At 40.8% G+C, this 21938-nt stretch overlaps 1 protein-coding gene across 11 annotated transcripts in view; it reads left to right on the top strand.

Moving 5' to 3' along the window:
- flncb (filamin C, gamma b (actin binding protein 280)) overlaps positions 1–21938 on the top strand; it is a 60163-nt gene that overhangs the window by 2548 nt on the left and 35677 nt on the right. For 6 of the 11 annotated variants that reach the window (XM_028954439.1, XM_028954446.1, XM_028954440.1 and 3 more), the window contains 10 exons: positions 10732–10980; positions 15408–15505; positions 17118–17268; positions 17607–17725; positions 18307–18384; positions 18456–18618; positions 18693–18893; positions 19845–19967; positions 21066–21203; positions 21355–21481. In XM_028954439.1, the coding sequence (XP_028810272.1) occupies positions 10732–10980; positions 15408–15505; positions 17118–17268; positions 17607–17725; positions 18307–18384; positions 18456–18618; positions 18693–18893; positions 19845–19967; positions 21066–21203; positions 21355–21481 (1447 nt within the window). The remainder of the gene's footprint in view (positions 1–10731; positions 10981–15407; positions 15506–17117; positions 17269–17606; positions 17726–18306; positions 18385–18455; positions 18619–18692; positions 18894–19844; positions 19968–21065; positions 21204–21354; positions 21482–21938) is intronic. The other 5 variants (XM_028954448.1, XM_028954443.1, XM_028954441.1 and 2 more) reach the window with 3 other exon arrangements.

The raw sequence follows: 21938 nt of genomic DNA, 5'->3' as shown, positions 1-21938 counted from the left end.
ATATGGTGTCACACTTGTAAAAAACATGATGTGCTGGTTCTGGCCCCCAGACCATGTGCTTGACTTCTGTGTGTTTAAAACAGCCAAATAAGCTCATTCTGTTGAGCAGTGATCCTCAGTCAACATTTGTTGTGAAAATAGATGTAATTTTATTCAAGTCAAATTTTCAGTGTCAGGTTCCTAATTTCACAACACTAACTGGGATGCATCCTTTTCAACCTCAGACATATATTTAGCTGATTGGAATTTTATGACATATAGTACAAAATGTCCATTCAACATATAACAGCACCCAGAATGCTTTGGGTGGCGAAAAAGAGTTGGACAGGTCACATGCCTTGCTGGCTGTGTGACATGGTCGATAGTGTCGTTCTTTCCAGAAGAGCCCCTTCCAGTCCTCAAAGTGTCAGGTAACAGAGGACTACATAAAGCTTTTGGATCAGATCTGGCACAGACGTACACACACATGTCCACCACATACAGCTTTGGCCTCTGCTCACTGAGCGAAGGTTCTGGAACTGGAAATCAGTATCACATGTTTTTTTCTTGTGCTCAAACACACAAATACTATTTTTTTCATGTATTCCAAGCAACTTATATTTACGCAGTGCTTCTAAAACCCCCTGCACTCCAACTAAAAAATGCAGCCAGATCAGCAGTACAGCACTGTTTTTTTATTTATTGCGCAACAACAGAAGCTTTGTAAAAATGATCCTATCTTTAATTCAGATACATTTTGGAGATTATTAACTTGTAAATATGAACTTAACATGACGGTTTCACAGACGAAAAAAAATGTGATTGTTAAGCTTGACCTCATTTTAGTGCCTGTCTGACCCCAGGGTCAGCATTGTTAAGTTTATGTATTGCTTAGGGAATCAGTTCACAGCAGTGGCTTAACTATTGGTTTAAGGTGGTGATAACACTCTTGTGGATTAAACTGTTGATCAGTACTTCTTGTGAAACTGACAGCTACCTGACGATCCAGCAACCTGGCGCCAGGGCCGTGGGTCTCTGGGCCGGCTGTCGTCCATCTGTTTATGTGATTGACAGACAGACAGCTGGATCCTGGGCTCTATCCAGTAACAGGTGCTTTAAATAACCCTAGCCTCTCTGCTGACCCAGGGAAGGAAGTGAGGGAAGATGAGTATATGCATTAGAAATGAATGAGTGAGTACTAGGAGTGACAGTGAAATTCTTGCTTGATACTGATAATTAAAATGACTATTTCTTGGTTTGCTTATTTATTACCTATATTCCCGTTTTGTCATTAAATATATATAAAATGATATAAAATCTAGATTTTTTTTCGTGTTTCTTCCTGTTGGATCTTTTTAAAACATAGCATATAACATAGTCAGTTTCTGACCTCAAATACAATGCAATTCAATATTTATCCAGTGCAAAACAGATTATTGGAGCCAACCATGATGGAAGTAGCTGATAGCAATGAATGGGTGATGTCTGGTCAGTATACCCTAAAGAGTTGGAAAGATTCTGGCTCTGTGTCTCTGATTTCTGGTCCTCACTTCATCTGTGAGTCAGTAATGAGGGAAACAGGCATCGTTGATGGGAGTTTTACTATGACTGGCAGTTGAGTGGAGTCCATGCAGTATCTCTTTGAATTTAATGAGGGGAAAGTTGAGGCGTCACTTCAATACCCAACACACTGGCCCATCATTCTGGGCTAATCTCAGGGGTTGTGTGAAGGGCTTGGGACATGTCTTCATTTGTATGTTAGAAGGATCGATGGACAGTCAATGGGGAGAATGCAGATGTTCAATGCAAAACAGATGCTACTACATCAACAGAACAATGTGAGGGCGTATTTCATTATAGTATAGATAGACGTTTATAACCAATTACTTACAGTATTGATAAGACAGATCTCTGAACTTGACACCTCTATCATTAGCTTTATCTTATTTTCTATTCAAATGTATATTTGCTAATGGGCTTCTGCATAGCATGAAATTACATTATATTGGAGTTTTAATCTCTTCTCCAGAGTGGCTTTAAATCACCAGTGATGGTAACAACTTTGAAGATGTGATTTGGGTTACTTTGCCTGGTTTCAGAACACATAATTTGCCATGTTTTAAAGAGCAGGTCAATAAATTCAGAGACCTTAGATCCACAAACAAACTTGAAAATGTATATGAGATCCGAGAGGCCAAATGCTATATATATATAAACTCAATATATACATAATATATATTGATTCTGTTTTATGACCAAAAATACTAAAATATTTAGTATGATTCCCAAATCACCTTTGCCGAACTATCCATGCTGCCAACAGTTGTATATGAATATAATGATCAAGGCCAACAGACCCTTTAATGTGGCATTTATCTAAGCATTGTGCAGTGCAACCTTAGACTGACCTGAACATGGCCTTATCATCCTCATCAGATTGATGACCAGAAACAATTTTAACCATTTTCACCATTCAGTGTATGAGTACATGTAAGAGCAAAATTTGATTCATTTTTTACCCTTTGAAGCAGTGGACGGGGGAGGGCTTTTTCTTTCCATGAATCACAAGCAGCTCTTGCCTTGAGCTTTCAGCTGCTTCCACTTTACAGATTGCCGAGGGAAGTGAGTGAGTCTCTCTCTTTCTCTCTCTCTCTCTACCCCCTCACAACAATCTCTCTAATTGTTACCATGTGTCAGGGCCAGTCAGCTCCATGGAATGCTGAAGCTCCAAGCACTGCCAGCAGCCCCTCTCCTCAACAAACCCCCCACCAGCATCCCCTCCAGTGCACTGGACAATCAGCAGGCTGATTAAGCTGTAAGCAGTAAAATATGACATATGTTAGTATAAATACAAAAATACTATTGTATTTTTGTGTTTCTTATTCAATTTTATGGCAAACATGGTAGTTTGGAGGTAGGTTACTTGTAATGATTGAAATGTAACTTATGGCTTACTTGTTGTGACCACATTAAAATGGCTGTGTCTCAGGCAAACAGTTAAAAATACAATTTTCCTCATTTCCTTATTTTCTGCCTCAGTTTGCCAGCAAATGGCTGGATTGTTGCCCGCTTTTTATGAATGACCAGCACTTCTGTAACACATGAGACACATGATTGGCATTTAAGAGCCAATTCCCTTCATACACATTATGTTTCATATCATACATGGACTAACAGTGAGAGTGTTTACTGGACATGTTTTTGTGGTAACTACTTACGAAATTTGTATTCCATGGGAAAGGCATCTTTACAAGAATTTTCATAGAGAGTCACTGCCTACAGCTAATTGACATATCATGATTTTACCTTAGGAGCAATACTAATCTTTCTGTTTGTTTATCTACCCCTGACAGCTGTTCTAATGGCTTCTATTTCTGAATCTTGCTGAGGGAATTTTTTTGATTGGATGCTTTGACAAATCATAAATTCACACACGCCTTCTCTGTGTAAACATTATATATTTGCAAAGTTTAAATGTATTTTTGTATGCTTTTATTTTAGGGGTGTGACTTTAAAACTGAAGACAGTAATATGCTGATGGTGACAACATTGCCCGACATTAGCTCTCACATGATGACCATGTGCTCTGCATGGAGGCTTCAGTGCCGGACTCTGGTCAAGACGTTTGGGTGGAGGGGACAGTAGAGGGACAGTTGGAGCTGGGTTAGGGCTGTCAGGTTATATTCTGTGACTACAGGCTGTGGGGGTCTGAATAAGGGGTTTGGACCCAGCTGTTGTTGTGCAAGCAGCTGGAGGAAGAGCAGCTGAGAGAGTCTATATGCGGTTCAGAAAACCAAAAGCTCTGCTTTCTGTTTACTGAATCTCAAAGTGACATTTTGTGACCCTCTTTTGAATTGTTTTTTGTCTGATTCCTACCTGAAATTAATTGTGAGTTAGATTAATGCATTGTGATATGTGAATTAGTGAATTTAACATTTGCCCTGTCTTTATAGCCCTTTAAGACATTTTGGCAAATGTTAAATTCACTAATTCACATATGTCTTTACAGCCCTTGTGGTATAGTGACATAAATACACCTCATAATCACACAAAAAACAAGACAAGAATGGCCTCCCAAGACAGATGCTAATATTCTGTCTTTTGTGTGTGTGTGTGTTTTTTTTACACCTTGAAAATTTGTCCAGCTGTTGTTTGTGCATCTGTGTGCGACTATCTGTCATCAGATGCCCTGGTGTGTGAGACTGTTTGGAATTGGCCTCAGGTGAGACTCCTCCTCCTGTCTCTGACTGAATGTGTGAGGGCAAAAAATGTGTGAACACTGCTTATATACGACCTTATTTGGCAGCATGTGATGTTTAGTGTGTGCCCCTGTGCGTTACTAGTCCACCAGTAGGTGAAGCAAAGATAGCTCTGTGTTGAAAAAGTTGTACAGTAAGTAAACGGTATGAATAAGAACACTCCAGATTGTTTGCATCCTGCGGTGATTTACGCTAAGTGCTGTGTAACAAGGATGAGTCCAGAGTTCCTGTGGGGAGCACAGAGGAACCAGATTCCTTATCCTGCATACTAGACATTTCAGGTCAGCAAAATACATCTGTCTAGGGAAGATGCCCCCTGTACTGTCTAAACGGCCTTTTCCACTGATATCATCTGTAACATTATGACTAGTGAAGTAAATACCATGGAAGTGAGTGGGATATACATATGGGATGTCATAAAGTCCAGATGGCTATAAGCATTTGTGACTGTGTGTTTGCGTGTGAATTCTAACACTTTGTCTCAGGCATATCCTGTGGAAAAAAGTGAGTTTCTGAGGCACGCATCCTCCCTGGCATTTGTTTTAACTGTCTCTTGCTCAATCTGTGTAGGAGATGCAGTAATGGAATTTTGTTGTACCTCACTTGACCATGACCTCTGCCACACACACACACACACACACACACACACACACACAAATCATAATTCCTGGATGGAAAACCCCACTAGTTTTATATTTTATATATATAAGCAAGTATTAATATGTAACATTTAACAGAAACTACTCAATTAGCATTTTGGTCAAACAATTTCATAACACAAAGTCTAAGCTTACTGTATTTAATTGACCTTAACCTTAGTTTTTTTTTTTTTTTACAGGATCTCAGAAATATGACAACCATTTCTCTTTCAACCTCTGAGCCTCTTGAAAACTATGCACACATAATGTCTGCTACTAAGTTTAAAGGTCCCCTGACATGATTTTTAATTTTAATTTTTGCTTTTATATCGGTCTTAGAGGTCTCTTAATATTGTATCTGAAGTCTTTTTCAAAAATTCAGCCAGTTACAGTGTGCTTTAAATGCTAATGAGGAGTATGGTAGTAGCCTAGTGGGTAACAGAATTGCCTATGAACCAGAACAACAACAACATTTATTTCTTATATAGCCCAAAATCACATACAGTATGTCTCAATGGGCTTTGACAGGCCCTAATGTTGACACCCCCATACCTGACCCTTCTGCACACAAGGAAAAACTCCACACAAAAAAAAAATTCTAGGAGAGTGAAAAAAAGAAAGGAAGAAACCTTGGGAAGGAGTGATACAGAGCCAGGTTCAAATCCCACTTACTACCATTGTCCCTGAGTGTCCAGGGGGACTGTCCCTGTATATACTGATTGTAAGTCGCTCTGGATAAGGGCGTCTGAAATGCCATAAATGTAAATGTAAGGAGGAGCACCATTCACCAACCACAATGTTTGGCACCGTGTTGTCATTTGCACAGAATTAAAACATTCCTTTTGTGACACATTCCAGATCGGGCCCTCTGAGCTGCCACTCTTTGAACGGCAAAACAGAATAGCCAAAGCACTCTTTACATCTATCGCCATTTCTAGCTACTGCAAGACCATAGACACACTAGGGGAACTCATATTAATGTTAAAAAATCTGACAAAGTGAAATTTTCTTGTCAGGGGATCTTTTAGGAGCTAACGATAAGTTAAGGCACATTTTTTTGGGTCACTTATCTATTCACAGTAACAGACATTTATCATGCCACTTGAAGTTTTGAGAAGTTGTAGATCTGGCCACACCATTAAAACAACTTACCCATAAGCTTTATTTTGCAAAATATACCAATGAAAATGCAAAAAGCTGCCAAAACAAAGCAGACGGCAGAACAGTAGCAGTATTTGTCAATCAGTGGTAAAAAATGTTTTTTTTTTTCAATGGCATGTACAGTTAGTGGCACATATTGCATTCAAATAGCTGTATTATAAGGAACAGTGTCATTACAGACAATCAACTCATTTGAATAATTACATGATGTCCAACAAAGGAGATGAAAATGCATGGTTTGATGTTGCAATACAGTACTCTTAGTAATGCTTGTATACCGTACATTTTTAAGTCTTCATATGTGGCCTAAAACATTCTTCTGTGTGTACGACATGGAAAAATGCACAAAAAGCTATGTGTTTCTAAATTCAGTATTGAGACCCTACATATCTGAGTGCTATTTGGCAGATGAGAGTGAAAGTCTTGGTCTGGTTTGTTGGCAGTGACCTTTACATGACAAGCAGTGATTGTTCTAAATACATCACATTCCTGAACAGGCTCTACAGTATGTGTTTGTTTGAGAGTCCGGGTGACACTTTCATGTTTCCCAGAGCAACCAAACAAACAACAAGAACAAAAGAACCCCCTCCCCCAGAAAAAAAAAACACTTTGTTTCTGGAAATATTTTGTCTTCTGCACCTCCCACCCTGGAGCCTATCCTGGAGAAAGTGTGTCATGCAGGAAGAGGAGGTCATGGCACTGGCACAGACAGAATCTATGGGACAAAGAGAAAGAAATGGAAAAACAGAGCACTTTCTTGAAAAGTGTACTGGATTTGTGTTCTTCATCAGATTCTTTTTGGAGAGAGTCAAAATTTAAGATTTTTTTGACTCTCAATTTTCCCATGAAGTTTTGAGTTCCTCCAGTAAATGGTTTCCAAAGATGTCCCAGATCATGAAAATTTCACTTGGTGAGATTATTTAACATAAATACCCCTAGCCTGTCTATGGTCATGCAGTGGCTAGAGGTATCTTTGACGACAGAGGATACCTCCCATTTCTCATGCTTTTTCTGGCCAGAGAATTTCCCACCCCTCCTCTAAAACATTATCTCCACCGACTGTCATAGCTTGAAAACGAGTGAAGCATTGCATTGCTCGATGATTTGATGTAAAAATGAGAACAGTGGTTGTTTTTTTTAGTTCACAAGACTTAAAACTTTGTTAAAAAGTTGTGGTTGGTGAATGGTCATATCCTCGAATGCCCGTGCAGGCCACTCTCCTCCTCGTCCTGCTGCTCTCCTTCTCATTAGCATCTAAAGCTACAGGCACAGAAACGGCACATCCTGGGGAAATCTCATTGTGGGATCCACTAAAATCCTATTATTCTGCACCAAGGCTGAATTTTGGAAAGATACAGTTCGGTTCGAATCCTGATCCGTCAAGATGCCACAGAGGTGCCACCGAGCAAAGTACTGTCCCCACAGAGTGCTCCCCGGCAGCAGAGACCACATTTCACTGTGTGCACTGGGTAATGTGCTGTGGTGTGTCACATGTGAACTAATCACTTTCATTTCACGTTTTTCTGGATGTACAGCCATCCTATTAAAAATGCACTGACCATCTTTAAGAGGGCGATAAATAATATTATAGCTGGGTTTTCCAATTCTATTACATATATTGATGATGTGGTTATATACAGTGCAACTTTCCAAAAAAGGGTGATCAAGTCTAGTAGGTGAGAACATTTTGGCCCAATTCCTAACACATTATTGTATTTTAAGAAGTCCAGAACCACGGTTTTTAGAAAGGAAAAAGAAAACATTTGTCTGAAGGCAATTTTTAAAATGAATTGACAAAATAGATTTACTGCACAGCTCTTCCAGTGACCATTAAACATGTTTTTCATAAACTGCGATTCATGTCAAATGAGCAGTAAAAATAGCATAAGACCAGAGCAGAACAAGAACCAGAAAACACTGGTGGTGTGAGGATGCAGTGGGGTTACTTTTTTTAAAATTAAAATTAATAATGATATATTGTGAACAAGGTGTTGATTTTTTTAACAGTTGTAAGACTCTTGTTTTACCAGTAACAATCAATAGTATTTAGTCCCTCCAGGATTTCACAATGGTCATAGCAATTAAAACAAATTAATTAAACCCAATGAAATTTACATTGTTGGAAACTTTTAATTTAAATGTTTTATCAGGCTTATCCAGTGTTTGACTGGACCCTCATCAATGGTTGACTGATTCCTTATGGTAATCACTGTCAAAAAACAACATGTCCTCAGAAAACACAGTATAAGAGGAATGGCTCAGTGGAGCAGCCAGCTAAAACCGGGGGGGATTAGCTCAAATGGTAGAGTGCTCGCTTAGCATGCGAGAGGTAGCGGGATCGAGGGGTAGTGGTGTTAAGGGGCAGTGGTGGCTTAGCGGTTAAGGAACCGGCCCCGTAATCAGAAGGTTGCCGGTTCAAATCCCACTGAGGTGCCACTGAGCAAAGCACCGTCTCCACACACTGCTCCCCGGGCGCCTGTCATGGCTGCCCACTGCTCACTCAGGGTGATGGGTTAAATGCAGAGGACAAATTTCACTGTGTGCACCGTGTGCTGTGCTGCTGTGTATCACATGTGACAATCACTACACTTTAAAATCACCTGTTTTTATATCATGACCAAAACATTTTCAGGGTTGCCTGACATGAAATTGTTTTGCATTATTTTCATAAATATAATTTAGCACATATGGACAGACTCGAGGGAAGTTAGCATGAGAGAATCACATTCTAGTTTGACAGCAGATATGCAGCTTTTTAGAAGTGTTTAGTGTATACAGATCCAAAGGGGTTTGTGGTGTCCCAGTTTAGATGTTTGGAGTGTGTGTCACAGTCAGTGTGTTTTATTTAAACTGACCTCATTCCACAGACCGGGGTTAAATGACATCAGGGCCATGGCTCCTGTGAGATCCTCAGCACTGTCCAGGCTGATTTGGCTCTAGTGTTGTGGTGATGGCTGCTGAGAGTTAGCCAGATTATAGGGGCTGCACCACGATTTCATGAATTATGAACATTCATGATTCTCCATATATGGACTGATGCTTTCTATGCATACCTAAAGGACATTATAGTTATAGCAGTGTCCTTAAGGCATTCTGTATCCCAAGAAGCCCAAAGTAAGTGAAATGAAAGTGATTAGTTCACATTAGTGACACACCACAGCTCATTACCCAGTGCACACAGTGAAATGTGGTCTCTGCTGCCGGGGAGCAGTCTGTGGGGACAGTACTTTGCTCGGTGGCACCTCTGTGGCATCTTGACGGATCAGGATTCGAATCGGCAACCTTCTAATTACGGGTCCGTTTCCTTAACGGCTATTACATGGCACATTTAAAATCACAGAAAAATTAAAAAATAAAAATCTCTGCATGTGACTCCATCTCATCCTGCAAGCCACAAATGAAAAAATTACCATGTGCTTTGTGGCTGATTGATGTATGAACTAGAAATGTTCATGGTAAAACTGTGTCAATCAATGGTTCATTTGGCAGGTGGTGATCAATGACCACTCAATGATCAATCACCACTCACTCACTATACTTAAAGTGTAACTGTCTTTGTATGGCAGCAGGAAATGAAAGCATACCCTACACACACAAGATCCAACCTGGGATTTGAACGCATGAGGTGTGAGGCCACTGTGCTACTCTATGAAATAACCAGTAACATGAATTTGTCGATCGGGTTAAGGTGCAGGTTGAATGTCCTTGCTGCACTCAGCTACACAATACACAAATATGTGGCGATCAAGCTGGTATACTCCTGGAATATGTTTCCCAGGAGAAACACAGAAGTGCATGCTTAGAATAATCTATCACTTACATTTACGGCATTTGGCAGACGCCCTTATCCAGAGCGACTTTCAACGTGCTTTCAAGTTACCATCGATGAAGAGATCAATTCTGGTTCATTAGGACCCCCAACTATGAATACAATCTTTTTATTCACTCTGTTGTAGATTGTGTACACAAGTTCGACAATAAGAAAGTTACACGTTAATCTAAATATTCTTTAAAGAGGAAGGTCTTGAGATGTCGTTTGAAAATACTCAGTGACTGAGCTGTTCTGACCTCGAGGGGAAGTTCATTCCACCACAGAGGGGCCAAGACGGAGAAGAGTCTAGATGAATGTTTTCCTTTTACCTTTAGCGATGGAGGGACCAGGCGAGCAGTACTGGAGGCTTGGAGTGTATGAGGTGCAGTGTGAGGTATAATAGGATGGTAGAATGGTGCTACTCCATGTTTGGCTTTGTAGGCCAGCATCAGTATTTTGAATCTGATGCATGCAGCTACTGGGAGCCAGTGGAGGGAACGTAGCAGAGGGGTGGTGTGGGAGAACTTGGGAAGGTTGAAGATCAGTCGTGGTGCTGCATTTTGTATGAGTTGGATGAGGTCGGATGGTGCATAGTGGTAGACCAGCTAAATTTCACTATCATGTCCAATAATCTATCATTTTTGGTAAATGGAAGTACCCCTTCATTCTCTTTATACTATGACACTAATCAATATGGAAAAATCCATAAGTTTACTGATTCCATGAGACCATTAACTAATTAATGGAAGCAGTTAGTGTTTATGTGTGCATTATGTGATATCAAACATCCCAGGCTGCCTAAGAGTGGACATTTTATTGTTTTATTGTTAAAGTTGTATTCTGTCCATCCTCTCCCTCACTTGTTCTCACTCTGATTCTACAGATAGCAAAGCTATTGTGGATGGTAATTTGAAGCTGATCCTTGGCCTGATATGGACTCTGATTCTCCACTACTCCATCTCCATGCCCATGTGGGAGGATGAGGATGATGAAGATGCAAAGAAGCTCACCCCTAAGCAGAGGCTGCTGGGATGGATCCAGAACAAAGTTCCCCAGCTGCCAATTAACAACTTCCACCGTGACTGGAGAGATGGTAAAGCACTGGGTGCCCTGGTGGATAACTGCGCGCCAGGTAAGAGCTGATCCAGGGACTCTGGTCTCTGCTCTTATCTCAATTTGAAACACTGAAATAAAAATTCTATCCAAAAGTCAACAGTTATTGAGAAATAATACAACTAAAGAAACCCTCCATAATAACTAGGCCTTGTTGATTAACTAAATAAATGGACAGGTTTGTAAGTTTTGAGATTATACTTTGAATAATTTAAAGTTATTTTAATGTTTGAGAAGACACTGATTAGTTTCTAGTAGCATCTATATAGTAGTACATTAAGACACTATTCTATAGAGGAAAACTGTTTATGAAGATATCAAATAATATAATCATCACATAGTGTTTGGTACTTGGGTGTTCATGTCTTCACAGTGATGATCAACAAGTTGAGCTTCAGCACACATTTAGGAGCCATTTAGGATGCATTCAGTGATAATTTACCAGTGTAAATGGTCATGAAAATAAAGAAAACACATTGAATGATAAGGTGTGTCAAAAGGTGTGAAGGTGTGTGCGCGTGTGTGTGTGTGTTTGTGTGTATATATGTACTGTGCATCTGGAAGGTATTCACAGCACAGCACTTTTCCCACAATTTATATTATAGCCTTATTCCAAAATGGATTGCATCAAAGGAATTGTCTGAGACATTATTTTCTCGAGGAACAAATCTGGGGACGGTTATAGAAAAATGGCTGTTGCTTTGACAGTCCCAATGAGTACAGTAACCTCCAACTTCCTTAAGTGGAAGAAAGGGAAAGTGAAGTGATTGTCATTGTGAAACACTGCAGTAACAAATCACTGCAACAATCAGGCCTGTTACCACTCCGTAGTAAAAGGCACATGGCAACCCATTTGGAGTTTGCCAAAAGGCACATGAAGGACTCTCAGACCATGAGAAAAAAATTCTCTGGTCTGCGGAGACAAAGATTGAACTCTTTGGTATGAATGCCAAAACGTCATGTTTGGAGAATACCAGGCACCGCTCATCACAAGGCCAATACCATCCCTCCAGTGAAGCATGGTGGTGGCAGCATCATTCTCTGGGGATGTTTTTCACCTGCAAGAACTGGGAGACTAGTCAGGATAGAGGGGAAGATGACTCGTGGATGAAAATCTGCTCCAGAGCTCAAAGAGAACTGGGTCGACTGTTCATATTTCAGCAGGACAAGCACACAAGATATCAAAGGAGCTTATATATGCTTATATTGAGGTACCAGGCATCATATTCAAAAAGACTTAAGTAATTCATATTTTGCAAACACTCCCAATTTATATATTGAATATATACTGTTATATACTGCAGTGCAATGTAAATATCCATCCTAGTGTTTTACTGTTAAAAAATACACCATTAAACAGCCTTTCATATGGTCTATGCTATGTATAGAGATGTTTTAGGCAATAAATACTATTGAATTCATGCCTCATGCTGATATTAAAACCTTTTCTAGTACATGAGGGTGGAGAGGGTGGCCTGGGATAATATGAGATGAATGCAACAGTGTGTGTTTGTGTTGTGAGTGTCTTTCTGCAGCTTCTTTTAATCAGAGCAGTGGTTTCCACATTAGAGATCCATCAGACATGGCATATTGCTTATGACCGGTGCTGACATTTCAAAAGACAGAGACAATGCTGTTCTCCCTTACCACCATGGTTTGAATGAAGTCCTCCAGGCCATGAATGTCGTAAAGACTGGCTTTGACAGCAGAGCTGGTAATGTGATTACAAGGAAGAGTCTTCCATGAGTCTTCGTCATGTTCACAGATGTTTCCCAGCATCCTTAGGCCAGTGTTCCTGTGCTGTGTGTGTTTGTGTGTGTGTGTGTGTATACATGTGACTTTCTTCTACATGTGTGGTCTCACCTGCTCTTTATTAAACTCACCACCTGTTTGCTAACCTTGTGTGCTTCCTTGTTTCAGCATTGCTGTTGATATGTGTACTTTTGGTCTGTGTGTGCATGTGTGTGTGTATGCACACCAGTGTGTTTGCCTTCACAGGATGTAATTATTTGTGCTACAGTGAGGTCCAGGTGCTCAAATAAATACACAATGTTGTCATTAATGAATGGAGCAATACATGTAAACAGCAGCTGAGATGAAATGTAGTATCTTATAATAGCTTAGGAATGCAATACACAATAACAGTGTGTATTTGGACCCTCCAATGCATCCTAGACATTATATTGTGGGGTAAAAATAAACCAGTTTCTGGAGGGAGGGGGATCATGCTCTGCTTTAATATGTCATAGGACATGTTGGCTATCATATTCAGCACCTAACCATAACAGTCTGACCACCACCACACTTCCTTAACCACTTGTCTTTGTGGACAAGTGGGTAAGGATCTGCGTGAATGACGGCAACCAGATGACTGTGGAAGATCCTGCCCCTTACCCAGTTTCTGAAGGGTTGTCAGCTTCTGCCATGCACAGGGAAGAGAACAATTGGGAATAATTTGGACATTTTGACTTGGGGGTGTACTCACTTTTGGGTGGGTGATGGAACCAGGGCGCATGGCATAAGATGGCAACCCTACAGAAACTGATGGGACCATGGCAGACAGGGTCAGGTGAGGAGGTGCGGTGCATTTGGCAGCCCCACGAAGACCAGCAGAGCAGTGGGTAGCTTGTGAGAACTAACCACAGTGTCAGGCTTCACTGTGGGTGTTGGTCACCACTGAAGAAGTGCTGGACATGCTGGGTCTGGTAGGCAGGATCTTGGCACAGTTACTGTTACACCCTGGCGTCAAGGGGTCAAAACACTGAATTCTGGGTGGCAGACACCATTTGAGGAGCTCAGCACTGGCTGTGACCTGTAGCGTTTCAGTGGTAACACTGGCCGCTGTGTCGTATTTGAGTGAGAAGAGGGTGAGGGTGAGCCAAGGGTGAGGGTGAGCCAAGCAGACAACTGAGGCAATGACACTAATAATACAATATTCTTTGTGTTGGTGCGCTCATGCTGATCTGAGCCCCTCACATTGATTTAAACAAATCACAATATCTCTTGGTCAGGGTAAGTGTACCTTCTGACTAGGGTGTCCCATGCAGGATAAGGAGAGTTTTATCCTACATGCACAGGCAACACAGTTAATTGACACTGACCATGTGGCCCATATTCTTGTAGTGGGCTGAACTGGGTCAATATGGACCATGCTGCATAGAGGACTGTGTCGAATTGTGTTATTGTAACCAAACCCGACCCTGCAGTGTGTTTAAAGACTGTGTGGTGCTGCATGGATAGTGTCAAGCGGGCAGCCGGAGCCGAGCCTCATAACTGAAAGCACATGGCCTACTGCGCTTTTCCTGCTCAGCATAGTTTAGGATATTTTATATTGTGTGTGTTTGGTGTTTGGTGCTAATGATTTTCCTCTGTATGTATGTGTGTGTGTTTTTCTGCCTTTCTTCTGTATATGCATATGAGTGTGGGTTCTGTGCTCATCATATGTCTGTGTGATTTTGAAGGGTGAAGTGTGTGTATGTACATATATGTGAGATCTTGCATACTTGGGTCAGATCAGACTCAAAAAATTCCAGTTGACTAATATTAATTTCTTTCTTCTGCATAATGAAAGCCAACTTGTTCCAGTGCAAGTAAATCTGAGAGATTTGTGTCACGGTTGTTGCTGCCTAGTTTGCCATACTTGCTCAGTGTGTACAGCGTTTATGGTGCTATGTGGTTTTGTATTCTGACATCTGGTAGAACGTTATCTGGTAGAATATTTTGATTTTAACTATTACAAATATAATTATACATAGAAAAGCATACATGCATGACTATATAGGTTTGTAGCAAAAAAAATTGTTTGTAGTGAAAAAATTGAAGATTTTGGTTTACATTGTATTGAATTATTATTGAATTGCTTCATTTTGAGAACGAGATTAACTTTCCAGACCAAAGACCTATAAGAACTTTTGTTCCTTGTGTTCTGTTCCTCTCACACAATGAAATATGATCTACATGCACTCCATCCCAGCTTCCTCCCAGATGTATATTGCCATTTCGGCTGGTCAGGTTGCACCAAATCCACGTTCTCCCCTGTGCCTTGCACAAGTAGGAGTCTAGCAGGGCTGTTAAACAAAACCACTCGGCTCATAAAGAAGCATTTGGTTTGTGGCTGTCAGGTGGGAAAATTGGTCTGGTACAGAGCTCTTGCCATATGCTTCAAGGCCTGGCTAGTCTAATGATAAATATGTTTCTAATGTTGCCAAGCATTTATCCACTGTGAAATATCCTCACACCCATATCCACAGCAGCTTACAATCACTAGTGGACAGCCCCCCTGGAGCAACTCAGGGTTAAGTGTCTTGATCAGGGACACAATGGTAGTAAATTGGGGTTTGAACTTGTGACTTTGTGTTCTTCAGGATCATTGGTGAGTGTGTAAGCCACCCTTATCATGGTTAATGAAATCAATCAAATCTACTCCTTCTGACTGTTCCTTTCCAGGTCTGTGCCCTGACTGGGAGATGTGGGACCCCAGTCAACCTGTGGAGAATGCCCGTGAAGCCATGCAGCAGGCTGATGACTGGCTGGGTGTTCCTCAGGTACTGCAGCACTCACCAGTTCACACTTGTCCTTTCTGGACAAGTCTGGACTTGTCCTTTCTGTTCAATCCTGATACCTGCATTTTTTTTGGTATCACCACAGATATATCAGCAGCAATGGTGGAGATATGTTCCTTACCATTTCATTACTGCCTAAAACTATATACTTTTTAAATATATATTAATTGTTTTGTACATACAGTATACCATATCCAGACATTTTATGACCCTCCAGTCTTATGTATTCCTGACCATAATTTCCTGTCTGCTCTTTGTAGTGTTTCCTTGATTACCTTGATTGACTTCATCTGCTAGTATTAGCATAAATGTATACTCATGGTGTCTTATCCTTGTTCTGTCATTCATCATTTTATCCATTTTATGTTCATATTTTTATTTTTATTAAAGTTATACATTTACGTCCTATTTCCCCTAACACAAATATTATTTATCATTATTTATCAAATACTTTATTTACATTTAAAGTAGTCAAGTTTTAGCAAAGAATAAATACTGCATTTAAACACAGAATATCTTGATGGTCAGCAGGGAATTTAGGCATTGTTTAGTGGAGCAGTCAGTCAGTTTCTTGATATAGGTGAGGTTTGCAAAGTCAGGGGGCTGAACTCGTTCAACGAGACGTCCTTTACATCAGCAATGTTCTCCAGCTAGTCCTAGAGGTTCCCAAAGGGAACACTTAGTTCAGTGTGACTCTCCTCCAGAAGTCACCTACAGATCACTAACTCAGAGTCTGTCCTATCGTTGTATGTGTCTTGATATCATGCCCATGGTGTGTTCTTGCTTCCAGACAAACTCATGAACACTGAGAATTATATTTATTCTTACCGAAAAAGATAGGAAGTGTGTCTGCATGTAAGCTGTTTGTGGAGCCGTGTATATGTGTGTTTACTGTGTATTGTATTGTACTTTGCCAGACACCCCTTGTGCCCATAACTAGGGGTTAAATGTAGTAGAGGCTGGGAAGTAGATTGTCTAAATAGAGAAACTGGTATGAAATGATTGGAGTGTGCAAACACTGACCATGACTCCACAAATGTGCTGGATTACATGACTACTAACCCTGCCAGCACCTTTTCAAACATGCAAAGCAAATGTCAATGTAATGAACACACACCTTGTTCAACCACCAATGTAAAACCATTTGATACATTGTGAAAGTATAGACTATTAATTATTTTGCATTCTTTATTAATGGGCAGACTTACAAAATCAGCAGGTGATCAAATATTTTGAATGTGTGTGTTTGTTGAAGTGAATATGGACTAGCTTTGTTTAAATAGATTGTCATCTCTTACAACTGTAGCTGGGTGAAGATTAATGAGGGAGTATGCAAATATTAAGATCTCAAGTTAATACTTTGTTTTTAATGTGTTTTAATGTGTCAACTGTAGGGCCTGTCAAAGCCCATTGAGACATACTGTATGTGATTTTGGGCTATATACGAAATAAATGTTGTTGTTGTTATAGAAACCAATGAAAGGTCAGTAGTCCTAATGAGTGAATTTCTTGGTGCTGGAGGTGCATTACTTTTTAATCTGATATTGACTTTGATTGATGTCAGTGCATTTGACCTGTTATGGTTCCTGTCTAGGTTATTGCTCCAGAAGAGATTGTGGACCCGAATGTGGATGAACACTCAGTGATGACCTACCTTTCCCAGTTCCCCAAAGCAAAGCTCAAGCCTGGAGCTCCTCTTCGCTCCAAAACTCTGCACCCCAAAAGAGCCAAGGCCTATGGACCAGGTTGTTATAAAAATAGTGGCTATAAATAGAACTATATATACAATCAGTCGTTAAAGAAAAACTTAATTTAGTTTAAGTAGTTTGTTTATCATATGTACAGTTTCTTATTTTTAAGTAGCTATTTATTATTTTCATTATGCATTAACACACTCACTAAAACACATTTAATTATTTTATAAGATTGTTGGCCAGTTTGTCCCGTTTGATGCCCCATCTCTTTTCGCCAGCTCCAACAAATATTATTCTGTGAATAATTAATGACAGAAGTGTGTTTGATTAACAGTGGGGGTAGCAAAGGTGACTATCAATGGTCTTTTTTTTTTTCTTGTGGTCATCAGGCATCGAGCCCAGGGGCAACATGGTGCTGAAGCCAGCTGAGTTTGTGGTGGAGACCGTGGAGGCGGGTCTGGGGGAGGTACTTGTGTATGTGGAGGATCCTGAGGGGCACACAGAGGAGGTGAGAGGAATTCATCTCATTAATCGCAAAATGACTTTTTTTTAGTGCAGCCCTGAAAATCAATGTCAATTAATAATATATTTCTTAAAATAAAATACAACTGATAATGTATTTTAGAAGAGCATCTGGCCCTCACAGTGTCTGCCTAGAAACACTCTGGTCCTTGGACAAATGTAGTTGACAACCCAAATGAAATGTCTTAAATTTGATGAAAATGGCCATAAAAAGGTTTTAAGGAGTCTAAAATCTGGCCTCCTTAAACCTGCAGCAACTCTGTTACAATTAATGGAATTAACTTGGCTAACTGTGTGGTTTGTCATGACCACCTCATACCCCTGCCAAAGCCTCCAGTAGAGTGTGATGACATTTTTTTTTCCATCTTAAGCTTTAAGTAAGCTTAAAGCCCCGTTAATGTGAGTTAACCTCACATAATCCCATTCACCTCATTATATTTTTACCTTTTTCATATAGAATAGAATAAAAATGCCAATGAACATGAACTAATCCACATAAAATTTCTGTTTTGTTTTTCTTTGTTTAATTTAGTCTCTGTTAATCTGTGAATTTTTGTTGGCTTTTAGGTTAGAGTCATACCCAACAATGACAAGAACAGAACCTACTCAGTGGTGTACTTACCAAAGGTTGAGGGTCTTCACAAGGTATAGTCAAGACTTACTGCATTCATTGTGTTTGTTACAAAATATTCAGTTTTGTACATCCTCATCTACAGGTGAAGGTGCTTTTTGCTGGACAGGACATTGACCGAAGCCCCTTCACTGTGAATGTATCCAGGGCCCTTGGAGATCCCAACAAAGTTCAGGCTCGGGGGCCAGGACTGGAATCAATGGGCAATGTGGCTAATAAGCCCACTTACTTTGACATTTACACTGCAGGTACTGAGGGAGGTTTTCTTGGATTTGCACTATTCTGGGAATTGGGAGGATCCATGAAGTCTTTCTGTCCCTAGGCGCTGGTGCAGGAGATGTTGGGGTTATCATTGTGGACTCTCTGGGCAGGAGGGACACAGTGGAGATTATCCTAGAGAATAAGGGGGACAGTATTTTCCGGTGCACATATGTTCCAGTGCTAGAGGGTCTTCATACAATCTATGTCACTTTTGCTGGCCAGCACATTCCCAGAAGTCCTTTCTCTATCCATATCTCAGAGGGTAAGAATCTCTCTCTTTGAAAGGTTCATTTTGAGTCTAATCTTTTAATTATTATAAGTGAATAAGTATAGATTTTTTTGACCATACATTAATCTGATTGTAGTGGTAGTATCAAACTAATCCCATAAAGCAGGGGTAGCCAGTCACAGTCCTGGAATGCCATTGACCTGATAACCTCCACTCATCCACACTAACTGGAAAGATTATATAATAAATTCATTTAGTGGAGATAGCAGGACATCAGCACTCCAGGACTGGGATGGTCTACTCTACTATAAAGTTATCTGCAGCCAGCACCAAGTGGTGCTCTGTATGCATGAATATGTTCTTAATAAGACCTTTTATAGACCTTGTGCTAAGATCTGATTTGAGATTCAATCAGAGATGAAGTACAGTTCTTTCACAATCCTGGTTGCGTGTTCTTCATTGAAGGCACTGCAAAACCTTATGTGTGTTTGTTAGGGTTGTCAGAGCATAGTTGGTATAAAAATATTTTAACATGACCTGTCCATGTTTAAAGGTACTGGACAGGTACTGGTCCCTCCCAGGCAAGAGTAGGTTGCAGCTTGTCCAGTGTCCACAGTGTGTGTCCATTATGATTATACTGGTCCATCTGATGCCCTCTAGCTTCTGTAGTTATGGTGTTGGTGGCTGTGGTGGAACATCTTATACTGGTACTTTACAACAGGAGTCAAAGTTTCTCAGAAAGAGGAATACAAACGGTTTCTTTTGATTTTATTGACAAATTGGATCTTAACACAAGGTCTGAACAGGTTCTGGGAGACCGGATTTAGACCCTGCAGCCCCTTCCCCAGAACCAGGCTTGTGTATCTGGACAGGTTTGATGGACTTCTCTGGGTCCTGTAACCCCTGTACTTCTGGGACCTGCAACTGCAGCATAGTGGACATGTGAAAAAATGGTTTCCTGTTCTCACCTCTCTGTCATTCTAGCTCCACAAAGTGCTCCACCATGCAGTTCTCCAGTTCAGATAATCCCTCAGTCTATTCGCACACCACCCTCAGACAAGACCAAGAAAGTGCCCCCCCCAACACCGCCTAAACCCAGGCGATCAAGTTAGTAGTGGCTGCAGGGGTACAGCACGTGCCTGCGCTGCAGACTGGCCTCTCTGCTTTCCATTCTCCCCTGGGGAGACCCTGTGCGCGCACCCCAGCTCGGGGACCATTGTGCTTGTTGGCATGTGCTGGCATTGTGCCTCCTGTGGCATCAACCCCCCAGGCAGCCTCCAGTGATTGGGAGAATGAGAGAGAGAATGAGTGAAAATGAGAGAATGAGGCAAGAGGCAGGTGGAAAGATGGGATGGGGTTGGACGGTCACTTTTACAGTCGCTCAGCCCACTAATCTCTGCTCATATGCATGATGTATGAAACGTGGTTTTACTCACCAATTTTAACAAGCATCCTGCTTTAGGAAAGTTATGCATAGCACAGACTTAGACTTCAGTATTTAAATAACACTGAATGAAAAATGGAATGATGGCCAGTGTGCAGCAGGAAGGTCAGATTACCAAGCTTTGCTGCATCTGACATGAGCGAATGTCAGCGTGACCACCTAGCCTTTGCAAGTTTTCCAGCGCTGTCTGTCTGCTGATCATCTTACCTTACCAAAAATCTTCTAATCACCGAGAATGGCAATGCATGCGTTAACCTGGATTAAGGTTGAATAAAACTCATGATCATTTAACAAGATTATGTTGATTCGTGTCTGACACATCACATACTAAAAGACTTCATCCATCCATCAGTGTTTTTATTGCTTCATTCATCCTGTTTTTATTTCGGTGGTGTCATATAGTACAAGTAAAAGTGAAGTTTTAAGATTTATTTTAAGATTTTTTTTAGCCAATAAATTTTCCCAGGTAGAGGTTCCAATATTAAAAATAAATTGGATGTATAATTCAGTTTTATATGTGTATGTATTTGTATATGTTCTGCTTGTCAGGTTAGAGTGAGGCAAATGAACAGCTCTGATGGAAGGAATATGGCATCATAAAGGGAATGTCTTTGTTATGACCTAAAATTATGCTTTCATCACTCCTGCTGCTTTTCAGTTTGTCTATCACACTAATACTGGAAGACCACAGCTCTGTGTGTGTGTGTATGTTTGAAGATGTGTAGGCTTCCTCCAAATTCTGTCCTGATTCCGTCTTACAGCTTGTAACCCGAACGCTTGCCGGGCAACTGGCCGAGGACTCCAGCCGAAGGGGGTGAGAGTGAAGGAGGTGGCTGACTTCAAGGTGTACACCAAGGGGGCAGGTAGTGGGGAGCTGAAAGTTGTGGTGAAGGGGCCAAGTGAGTGGAACACGACATACACACACACATCACTCAGCAACCAACAATGTAGCAATTATTAACCGTAGAACTAGAACTATAGCTTGTTTCACACATAATTATTAATTATATGAACTGAGGTTAATAATGTGTTGCATGTGTCTGTGTACAGAAGGTGGAGATGAGCCTGTAAAAGGTCAAGATTCTGGTGATGGGGTGTTTGAATATGATTACTACCCCATTGTACCTGGCAAGTACATTGTTAGCATTACCTGGGGAGGTCATGGAATTCCACGCAGGTAAGAATTCCCACAAAACCACAGGATTTTACTAGGGCTGCAACAACGAACGATTAAACCGATAAAAATCGATTACTACAAGAGTTGGCTAAGAATTTCCTAATCGATTAGTTATGTCACGCGATGCGGAGAAGTTATGATTATTAAAAAAAAAAAATTATTTGAGCGCGGAGCGGAGTGAACACACTCGGTCTCTCTCGCGCACAGATGCGAGCAGAGTTTGCCACCTCATAGACAGCGCGGAGCATAAATAAAAAAAAAACGAGCGGAGGTAGAGGAAAGATACATGGCGGAGGCAGAGAAATCTGCACGAAAATATGCTAAAGCGACATGGCACGGCACAGGAGCACCACGGCAATGATCCAGCACCTGAAACGCAAACATGTTGGAGTGTTTGAGGAGGAGGAAGGGAGTTCAGCAGCAGGGTAAGTCGCTACAGAATCCTACTTTTGTTCCG

This window comes from Denticeps clupeoides, chromosome 15, assembly GCF_900700375.1.
Source record: "Denticeps clupeoides chromosome 15, fDenClu1.1, whole genome shotgun sequence".
Taxonomy (NCBI): Eukaryota; Metazoa; Chordata; class Actinopteri; order Clupeiformes; family Denticipitidae; genus Denticeps; species Denticeps clupeoides.
Note: the sequence above shows the minus strand (reverse complement) of the source record. Positions and strands in the feature narration are given on the sequence as shown.